The sequence below is a fragment of the Corvus cornix genome, chromosome 20, assembly GCF_000738735.6.
Source record: "Corvus cornix cornix isolate S_Up_H32 chromosome 20, ASM73873v5, whole genome shotgun sequence".
NCBI lineage: Eukaryota > Metazoa > Chordata > Aves > Passeriformes > Corvidae > Corvus > Corvus cornix.
The window spans coordinates 8,374,525-8,385,343 of record NC_046349.1 but is presented as its reverse complement, the minus strand read 5'-3'; the positions used below and the strand labels follow the sequence as shown (position 1 = coordinate 8,385,343).

At 48.9% G+C, this 10,819-nt stretch overlaps 1 protein-coding gene across 1 annotated transcript; it reads left to right on the top strand.

The window, feature by feature from the left end:
• The first annotated feature begins 1,617 nt into the window (after positions 1-1,617).
• Positions 1,618-4,540, top strand: NPBWR2 (neuropeptides B and W receptor 2). The gene is made up of 2 exons (XM_010396883.4): positions 1,618-1,925; positions 2,435-4,540. Exon 2 carries the CDS (start codon positions 3,075-3,077, stop codon positions 4,071-4,073), a length of 999 nt encoding a protein of 332 aa, XP_010395185.1. The 5' UTR covers positions 1,618-1,925; positions 2,435-3,074; the 3' UTR covers positions 4,074-4,540.
• Positions 4,541-10,819: the final 6,279 nt, after the last annotated feature.

Below are 10,819 nucleotides of genomic sequence, written 5' to 3'. Positions count from 1 at the left end.
CTGTGCACAGCCTCTGGCCCTGATTGGATCCAGAGACTCACAGAGGAAATATTTTCTCTGACAGTAGAATGGTTCCTGCTACAAAGCAATCTCCTACATGAATTTAGATCTGTTGGCAATTGCTCTCCCCAAAGCAAACAAGTTTTATTGGAGAACCAGGCAAGGAGCTCAGAAAGCAGGTGCCAGTAATTTGTTTGGGGCATATAAGAAGCAAAAGCCCCTCTACCCACACCAGGCAATGAGATTTAATTAATCTCCATCTCATCTCTGACAGGTTATTTTAATCAAGCACATCCTAACCAAGGCACGGAGAGCATGTTCACTATGGATAATGAGGAGTAAGGCACAAGGCAGAGGGCAAAGCACAAGGGAACATCATCAGCACTGCAGCCCCCCTCAGCTGCCAGCCCTTCACCACAGTCCGTAAAACACACACACACCTGAGCACATGACCCCTGGCCACAGCAGCATGATGCCAATTCCAAGAAAATATAGTTTGGGAAGAGAAAGGATAGATTTCAAGCTGTCCCAGAGACCAGAGATATACTTTATGCTGAAAAACAGAAAGCCTCAAAGGATTGTGGATGAAAATTACTTTCAAATCCATTTGTCCCAGGGAACAGTGACAGACCAGCAGATGTAACATCACGTTCCCCTAAATTTCTCTGCCTCCCTGCATGTTCTTTGAAAAAGACAACAGCAATTCCTGGAAACTGCCTCCCCTCTGCAGATCCATCAATACCTTGCCTCGTTTACAACTCCTTGTAAACCACACCAGCTTTCCCAAAACAGGCAAGAGGAAAGCTCCAGGGGTGTTTCATCTGAAGAAGCGTCATCCATATCATTCCTATGCAATATAACTGGACAATACCACTCCTGTTTAATTTTCCTTAAGCCCAATGTCTGGTTAGATTTTGGCCAATATACAGAAAATATCTGGAAGAGCTGTACATTGGGCATAAAAAAATCCCGTCTGCTGAAAAGTCAGTTATAGCCATGGCCTTAAAAAGTGCAGGGAAATGTTTTACTCCCACCCAGCTACTGGTGCACAATGATCTTGCCAGAAGGATATAAAAAGGAGCAAAGTTAAACAGAGTTCTTGGCTACATGGCTCAGATCTACAAGCTGGCCCTCCTGGTTAAATGCACACAGCCAGGCAAGGCACTCGTGGATGCCTGGGTTCTCCCTTGCCTTGTCTTGAAACAAAGGTCAGGCAACATTTAAAACACTAGAGGAGAGTCAAAAGATTCTTGACTTCCTTTTTCTTCTTTTTCCAGGGACATGCTGATAAAGTGATCCTACATTCTTGCTGGGTTTGCTCTATAACCTGAGGTGCATTTCCGACAAGTTTCACAGGACTCCTGCACCTCCTGATGCACATCTGAAGGATTTCATTGAATTTCCAAAGCTGGATCAGAGACACAGCTGGAGAAACCCGGCCAAACTGCCCCAGAGCAGCCAAAAACAGCGCAGATCTGGCAAGGTACGTCTGTTTATTTGTTTATTTTGCGCGCTGTAATGTTGCTCACCCTCCTCCCACTCCCTTTGTTAAAGCCAGCCCTATTCCCTATTGAAGCAATTTAATCCCCCGCTTCCCACCGTTTCATGCATCCCTCATTCAGCCAGTCCTGGGTGCTGCCTGTGTCCCTCGACATCTCCCTCATTCCTGAAGAGAACATCCACCGTATTTACTATTTCAGTAACCCTGCAGAGAGAAAAACCTTTGTTTCCCCCCCTTCCCTGGTCTGAGCAAGTGCTAATTGCTCAGACATGCAACGCGCACACACACAGAAGCATCATGTTGATCTGATTGCAAATCCCGGTACGTCAGCAACCCAGAGACCCTCCTCCAACTCGGATTAGAGGGAAGAGGCTCACCAGTGCAAGCAGCAGGTGCTGGAGGAGGCAGCGGAGCCGCTTCCCAGGTAAGGGATACTTCAGCCCTCCATCCCCAACGCTGGCAGTCCCACTCACTTTATTGCAACAAAATGCAAGAGAAGAGAGGTGCTTCTCTTTGCAGAGCCTGGGGACCAGTTGCCAAACCTTTGATCTTCACATTGGGGGTAGGGGTCGGTTGTTTGTTCATTCCCTGTGGAGGAATTCTTGGAAGTATGGGAAAGGCAATAGTGATGGATATGTGGCAAATGCTACAGATGGGATGATTCTTGCTGTGCTCTAAAGTGGACTTGCTTTCAGGGTACTTTTTTCCCTCTTCCCTGATTAATCCTGAACTTCTGAGATTTACAGGTTTGTCTGTCCATCTCTGCCTGGTTTGGGGTGCTGCCAGTTGTTTGTAATGGGGATAGTCTTCACAGTGAATAAGTTCAGAGCCCACCCTTGCTTAAAAGCCTACTTTGATTGCAAAATAAATCCCTTTAACCCTTTGTTTCAGAAATACTCCCTGAACTATCTTTCCCCCTCCTTCTTTTGCTAGGGGACCCTGGGAGTGGGGAGTAGCAGTGTCACAAACTTCTTCATTGTTTGTGAAATCCCAGTCCATGAAGAGCCTGAACTCCGACACAAAGGCAGGCATTAATTAACCACTGGAACGCTTCTGCTCCGGCACAGAAAGCAAGCACTGTGCCAGTGAAACAGCAGCCATCCCTCAGGTCCTCCAAGGCTGTGAACAGCCAGCCAGGCACGAAACTCCCCCTTCTGCCTCCTTGTTCCTGCTAGCCCCAGGAGACCTCTCACTGCAGACAGCTGAACCGGAGCCACTCAACTCCCCCAGCAAAGAAAAGCCAAAGCTCACCGGAACGCTCTCAGAAAGAAGAGCTCCTTGACTTATTTAGAGAGTCACAATTCTCGTTTCCATGGTTCATGGAGCCTTATGTCTTCCAAACATATTTTTCCCGCCTCATCACTCCAAAATCTAACTTCTCCAACAGGGCGGAGAGGTAAGTTAGGTGGTCTATGCAGCCTCACAAGTCACCTTTGAAAATAAGCTGCATCTAAATGAGGTAACAGCTGCTTCTCACAGGAGGGGAAAAAACACCCAGCCAAACAGAAAAGCTCTCACTTCTGGGCTAGCAAGGCTTTCAGTGGCATCTGAGGGTGGTCTGTGATCAACAGGCATGGGAAACAGCTCCTTTTGGGATGATCTGAACAGCTCCTGCAGCAATGCAGGCAACAGCTGCTACCTGGAAAACAGCATGAGGTTCAACTTCACCCTCCAAGAGCAGGCAGCTGATTTCTACATTGTCCTGCCCGTGATCTACTCTGTGATCTGTGCTGTGGGGCTCACAGGCAACACTGCTGTCATCTATGTGGTCCTCAAGGCCCCCAAGATGAAGACTGTGACCAACATGTTCATCCTGAACCTCGCTATAGCCGATGACTTGTTCACCCTTGTCTTGCCCATGAATATTGCCGAGCACCTCCTCCGCTACTGGCCCTTTGGGGAAATCCTCTGCAAGGTCATCTTGTCCATAGACCACTACAACATCTTCTCCAGCATTTATTTCCTGACAGTGATGAGCATAGACAGGTACCTGGTGGTACTGGCTACAGTCAGGTCCAAGAGGATGCCCCATCGCACGTACCGGGCAGCCAGGATTGTCAGCCTGTGCATCTGGATGCTGGTCACCATCATAGTCCTCCCTTTCATCATCTTTGCCAATGTCTATACCGACGACCTGGAGATCAAGAGTTGTGGTCTCAATTTCCCCAAGCCTGAGAGGTTTTGGTTCAAAGCCAGCAGGATCTACACCCTCATCCTTGGCTTTGCCATTCCGGTATCCACCATCTGCATCCTCTACACCATGATGCTCTACAAGCTGAGGAACATGCACTTGAACTCCAATGCCAGAGCCCTGGACAAAGCCAAGAAGAAAGTCACCATTATGGTCTTCATAGTCCTGGCCGTGTTCCTCTTCTGTTGGACTCCCTTCCACTTGGCCACCATCGTGGCTTTGACCACTGACCTACCCCAGACCTCCATGGTCATTGGAATATCCTACTTCATCACCAGCCTAAGCTATGCCAATTCATGCTTGAATCCTTTCTTGTACGCTTTCCTGGATGACAGTTTTCGGAAAAGTTTCCGGAAGTTGCTGGAATGCAGAACTTCTTGAACAGGGGGTTGGGGATGGCAGGTCCCTGCCCTCCCAGGGCTTTTCAGGGGCAACTTTGCAGACTGGAGGGGCAGCCAATGAATGCACAATGTCCTTTCTTTGGTTTACATGTAATGTGTGGCCTGTTTATAATCCTCATCAGCCACAGGGTTTGTCCTGCCCACTTGCAACTCTCGTATTTCCCCTCTTTGCTCCTACCAGCTTCTCAGAGCTGCGTTTCCATACCCTCATTGTTAATTGCACACTCTGAATTATTAAGGACAGAACATTTCCTTTGCAGGGGTGTACTTCTGCCGCAGAGTGGTCCTTTGTTGCCATCTGCTGTACAGCACAGGCAGCCTGGAGACCAATTTCCAGATGAGTGCAAAGCTCAGTTCTTCATCACTGTGTTAATAGGGAGGATCGTTTAATGGAGCAGAGCTAATGAGCATTTTCAATGAAATATCAATAAAACAGACAGAAGATGAGTATTTGGGAGAGAAACTATTTTCATGTCCATGTATGTTCCTGTGTGTTTTGCATTCTTTTGATTTTGAAGGATGTCCATCTTCCACCCCACCACAAATTTCCTCTTTTCTTACTTGTTAAATTTAGACCAAAAGGAAGATTTGAGCCTCAAAAATAGAGTTAACAACACACCATACAAATACTATGACAACTGTGGGAATTTGTGTTAGAAATTATTTTGAACTAATTGTTCCTGTTAAGTGTCAAATACATATTTATTTAAGAGTGAGTAATGAAATAAACCTCCTGGGGGAAAAAAAGAGACTGGTCCTTCTTTCACAAGAGAAAATTTATGCTACTTGTGCCATTTCTTTGCTATATATGTTGCATTTTGCCTATTATAAAATAAATCACAGTAGGTTTGTAACAAAATTGAGGTGTTTGGTAAGCCACAAGAAAAACTCCAGTGAGCACTGCAGATAAAATTTCCTTCTTTCACAGATAAATAGTCGAAATACTTGGATATAACCAGGACTTGAATGGAGAGTCTCGAGATCAGAAACTCCATATCAAAAGCTTGGAAACCTCATTCTCACACCCTTTAGCCCTGCAATGTTTATGTGTTACTGGTTTTGGGAAGGCTGTCTGGGCTAAAATATTTCTCTCGAGCTTTTCCCCAGTCCCCAGGTACCAAGCTCGGCTCTTACCTGTCAAAATTCCCCCAGCAAAGTGCAGAACAGGTAAAACTAAAGAAGAGGAGGCTGCAGTTCTCAGCTTAAATGGGCTCTCAGAGGGTGGCAATGCGAGTGGAGACTCCAGGTTGCAATTTTCAGTTTAAATGGGCTCTTAGAGGGTGACAGTGTGGGTGGAGACCCCAGGTGAGGCTGCTTGGGGCAATTCAGTGCCCTCAGCACCCCAATGCCAAAACTGAAAACCCTCAATACCTCATGGTGGCAATTTAATTTTTAGAAAACTAAAAACGGATGTGCGGGTGCAAGATCACTGTGCTGCCTTCTCCATATTAAAGGTGCTAACTTTGGGAGAACAATGAAGGAGAACACATTCTTCCAGGTGAAACTTCGCCAGGAATTTGGCTTTAGCATGGTTGCCACCTGCTGGCAGTGGGCTTTCCAGGTGGAAAAACCTTTCTGCATGAGAAATCTGACTCAGATTATGTCACCTCTCACAGAAGCTGCCTAATTAGCTGCAACATCGCAGTTCATTGGCATTGGGGCCCTAGGAAAGGCAATAGATTTTATTAGGTGGTTAAACTACTGCATTACATTAGATGGAAAGGATCTTTTCAGTGTGAGTCACCCCTTTTCACAGCTGACAGTGACATTGTTGGAGCTTTTTCTGTAAATCACAAGTCACGACAGTCACAGAATCACAGCATGGCTCAAGCAGGGTCATCCAGGGCAAATTTCCCAGCACCGTGTCCAGTTGGGTTTGAATGTCTCCAAGGACGGAAATGCCACAGCTACTGGGGACAACCTGTTCCTGTATTTCACCACTCTAACAGTGAGTTTCTTTCCTATGCTTGAATGGAATTTTCCACATCTCGGTTTGTGCCTCCTGTCCTATCACTGGACATCACTGAGGAGAGTCTGGTTCCCTCCTCTCTGAACCCTCCACAGACACTTACAGAAATAGTTTATATTCCCTGGGCCTTCCCTTTCTGAGCACGAGCAGCCCCATCTCAGCATCATCCTGCTGCACGCATGATTCTCTCCATCTAAAACACGGAACGCATGAGTGCTGGCTCCTCTTGTGGGGTACCAGGCTCCAAGGGGAGACGGATTTGCATAGGCCGAGGTCTCCTCCTGTGCTCAGGAGGGGCTCCAGCTCCCACGGAGCCCCGAGGAGGCCGGTGCGAGTCCGGCGGGGCGGTGCGGTTCAGCCCGGCGGGGTGGGGAGGTGCGGTTCAGCCCGGCGGGGTGGGGAGGTTCAGCCCGGCGGGGAGGTGCGGGGCGGTTCAGTCCGGCGGGGCGGGGAGGTGCGGTTCAGCCCGGCGGGGCGGTGCGGTTCAGCCCGGCGGCGCTGAGCGGCACTGTCTGCTTTCGGCTCAGCATCGCTGCATCTCCCGCAGCCAGCTCAGCCTGGCACCCTGCTCCTGCGGGGAGCCGGCAAACGCGGGGTGCCCGTGCCCGGGCGGACCCTCGGAGCACAGCATCCGAGGCCAGGCTGCTTCGGCTCCATCCGGGAGAGCAGAAAACACCTCCAAGGAGATGCTTGCCCACTCCCAGCGCAAGATTCCCCCAGGGAAACCCCGCACGCCAGCTCATTCCTTTGAATTTCCTCCCACTGCTGGGGTTGGCTTGTCACACCAGCCCACATCAGCTGCAGCTTAAAGACTGTAAGCGGGGAAATAAACCCCATTAACGATTCACTGAATAAATCCCCTCCTAAAGCAAACATCCCGTCTGGGGTCTGCAGGGTCGCAGGACGCTGAATTAGGGACCCACAGGGCTCTCTCCTGTCCTAACCCCTTCCCAGCCAGCCATGCACTGAGCAGGGAAGTCAGCTCAGCCTAAAAGCCGGGGAAATTTCCTTCTGGGACAGTCCGGGATGTGGTAATAAGTGCAGAGGTGCGGTGCAGCCACGCAGCTCCCAGGACACAGCAGGAGTTCCTGCCCACTGCAGCAGCAGCAGCAGGTTCCTGCTCCGGGAAGGAATCGCCTTCCTCGTTCTGTCACACCCACGAGGACACGGCCGCGGAGGACTCTGCTCCATCATCCCTGGGAGTCATTTCCCGTCCCAGAACCGGAATTAGGTTCATACAGGCTCGTATTCCCACTGCAGGCTTTCAACGCAGGCATCTGAGCTGAGGCGGGGGATCGGAAGCAGTTGTTGCTTTTTAAGTCTTCGTGCCGCAGCAATATTGGCTGTTTGGATCAATTGTCCTCATCCGAGCTGTGCTACGGCTTGTTCTCCCGGGGAGCGCTAATCCCCTGGGTTTTAGGCAGTCTCACACTGCCTCCCTTAAGGCTGATCACGATTTTTGGGTGAGAAATAATACCCCACTGAGAGTTAATGGCCCGCCTCTCAGAAGCATCTTTACGTGAGAAAAAGACAAAAATAAAACATGGTTTAGCGGTTAATGTGGTGGTGTGGCTGAGTTGATACTTGGACTGGTTGAGCTTCTCTAAACGTAATGATTCTATGGTTCTATGATATCAGGCACTCTCAAAAAAAAATCTTTCTAAAGAATCCCCTGTTGAAAGCCCACACGACACATTGCCACATTTCCCTCCCTCCTCCTTCTTTTGACTGCAAGCAAGGAAGAGGAGTTAATTTAAAGGCAAAGGCCAAGAGTAGTGTCAGTAAATATTGCCATGAGTCCTTGTTGGCATTTGTGTTTGGTAAGTGAAGATGCAGAGGGAAGGATCAAAGCTGCCTGAATGGCTTTTAATTACAAGCCTCGATTGTTCTCCCAGAAAAATATTGCAGTTACCTAACAAAGCTCTTCGAGTGGAATTAGACACTAGTCCCAAGCTTCAAGAGCTGTTCAGTGGCTATTTTCTCCCTTAAAAAAAGTAGATTTGATGTGTAGATAAAAACCAGGCACTCTCTTCAGTGCCTACAGCCAAGTCTGGTGCTTCCTGGATAAACAGAGGATGGGAAGCTTTCCCCATGAGGAAGTGAACAGCCTGGGGTGCACCAAAGGCTGATGGTCACTCTGCTAAAGCCCCCCACCACAGTGTTCCCTGGCTGGGTGGGGTGGGGACTCCAGGTGCTGCCACCAATGTGGGAAGGGGGAGTTCCCTTTGGGGGGTCAAATAAACTATAGTTTGGGAGCAAGACCTTTGACAGCAGGCAACCGTCCCCATTTTCAGTTTTCCTGAGATGTGTTTTCTTTCCCTGTCTTTCACCAGGATTTCTGCACATCTCCACCACCTCCCCGTGCCTCGATGCTTCTGCACAGCTCGTGCCACAAGTGTAGGACACCTTGGGAGTTTCTAAGGTCCAAACTATCCCCTGTACAAGACGCGATAAACCAGCTGAATAAGGAAATCAGGGAAATAAGGATTCAGTTTCATAAACTTAACCCTCAAATGAGATCAGAGACTGGTAATTAATAAAGTCAGATTTCAATGCAATGAAAAATCTCCCCTGAGACCCAGCCTGCTGCTGCTCAGCATTGATGGAAGTCTTACGGATGTAATTAAATTTCCCTTATCCATGTGATGGATTCAGTGGGATCCTTCCTGCCGTGGTCACACCCAGCTGAGCTCCTTCATCCATGCTGACCAGGAGCTGGGATGTGAAGCTGATGGCCACCATTTCACGATGCATGGGGCAGGTCAGAGCCAACAGCTCACAGAATCACAGAATCATGGAATCACTGAATGGTTGGGGTTGGAAAGGACCTTAAAGATCATCCAGTTTCAACGCCCTGCCATGGGCAGAGACACTTTCCACTAACCAGAGTACTCAGAGCCCCATCCAGCCTGGGCTTGAGCTCATCCTACACCTTGTGGATAGCCCCAGGCAGAAGGGCTTGGTGGAATCACTGACACTCACCAGAAGATGAAGCAGCTTTCCAGCGAAGCACAAGCGAATTAAACCCCAGTGCAGATGCCAAAGCAAACCACAGGGAGAGCCCTGGTTGGCTTTCCATTGCCACCTCCCCATCACCTCCGAAATGCAGGGAGAAGGGTAAAACACTGCCACCAGGGGCTGGGTTAGTTCTCTGCCCCTTTACGCTGGGTGCCTGGAGGCAGGTGATTATCTCTGGAAATTTTAATGGCATGAAGGTCAGATAGATGACCTTTAAGGTCCCTTCCAGCCCAACCCACTCTGTGATTCTACGATCTCCTCTGTGGTTAAGCAAAGCAAGAGCAGCACAAGGCTGAGATGAGGGAAACTCCAAAATATGTGAGCAAGTGACCTGTGCATGTGGAGAAGTTGCTATTAACACCTAACACTGAGCAAACATTAAATAGCCAAATCACAATACAGGGGTTTGTTTCACACAGAGGAAATCAAGCTGAAAAGCCATTAATCTTTATTTCATGTTGACTGCAGAGCTTCTGTTTTTATTCCCTATCACTGAATGAAATCAGCATGGCATGAGCTTTTCTCGGAGTATTCACTGCACATGCCAGGCTGGAAACACACAGAGAAGCTGATGTTTATTGAAGGGACAGAGCCAGCTCCGGCTCTGCGTGGGCTCCTCTTTATGGCCAGGAAAACGGTGATCTAATGCAGCCAAAACCAGTCCATGGGAAGATGCTGATTCTTTCAATGGTTTCCTTGGAAAAAATCAAGTTTCATGCTTGGTTTCTTGAAGAATCATTCTTCATTTCACTACACTGAAAATGTGCTGTTTGGCAGTGCTGGTGCTGCTGCTGCTGCAGGCTCCAGCCCTTCCTGCCTGGCTTTAGGCCCTGAGGGGAGGAAAGGAGCGATGCTGCCCCTGACTACTGCTGGCAGCAGGAGACTCCATCAGCACTGGAGCTGCATCCTCTCTCAGAAATAACACAGGCTGGAGGAAAAACCCCTTTTGCTGCAAGAGTGGACTGGTTGAACAGGATATGATCTCCTCCCAGAGACCCTTCCAGCAGTTCAGCCACAGGAAGACCAAATTCCCAAGGATCCTCCTCATGGCAAGGGTTTGGATCTTTGAGGTCCCCTCCAACCTGAACCATTCTAGGACTCTGAGATTCTGTGAATCTGAACATGGGAGATGTTGTCCTGGGGGGTGAAGGTGATCCCAGCTGGGGTAGGATATTGAGCACTTTCTAACCCAGGGACTACTTAGGGGGTTTATGGGTTGCTGAAGCAGAAACCTTGGGATGGGGGAAGGGGCTGTCTGTGTCCCCCAGCACTGTGGAGAGCCGGCATCACTCCTTCCCTGCAGCCAGAAGGGATCTGTGCCCTGAGGGAGAGAGAGCAAAGTCAGTTTACATGGTTCAGCAGCATCATCGTTGCCAAGATACGAAACCATACTGCTCTATTTATTGATTATTTTGTTCTATCATGCAATCTATCCAGGCTTCAGAGTGCTGAAAGCAGGAACAAAGGGAGTTTGTGAGCTGTGGGACTCTGATTTAACAGCACCCACTTCAATAGCAATCCCTTGGCTTGGAAAAGTCCTAAAACTCCCTCTTTCAAAAGGAGCTTTGGCCTTGGTACTTCTGCTACCACATTTTGAGCAAAGGTGTCATGAATCCCCAGTTTAAATGGGCAAGAGCACAGGTGCTGCAGCCGCTGCGGGCCACTCAAAATAGACATGACAATGAGGGGCCCAAAAAACCGTGTGCCAAACACCCATCAGCATCCCACAGCACAAGCAC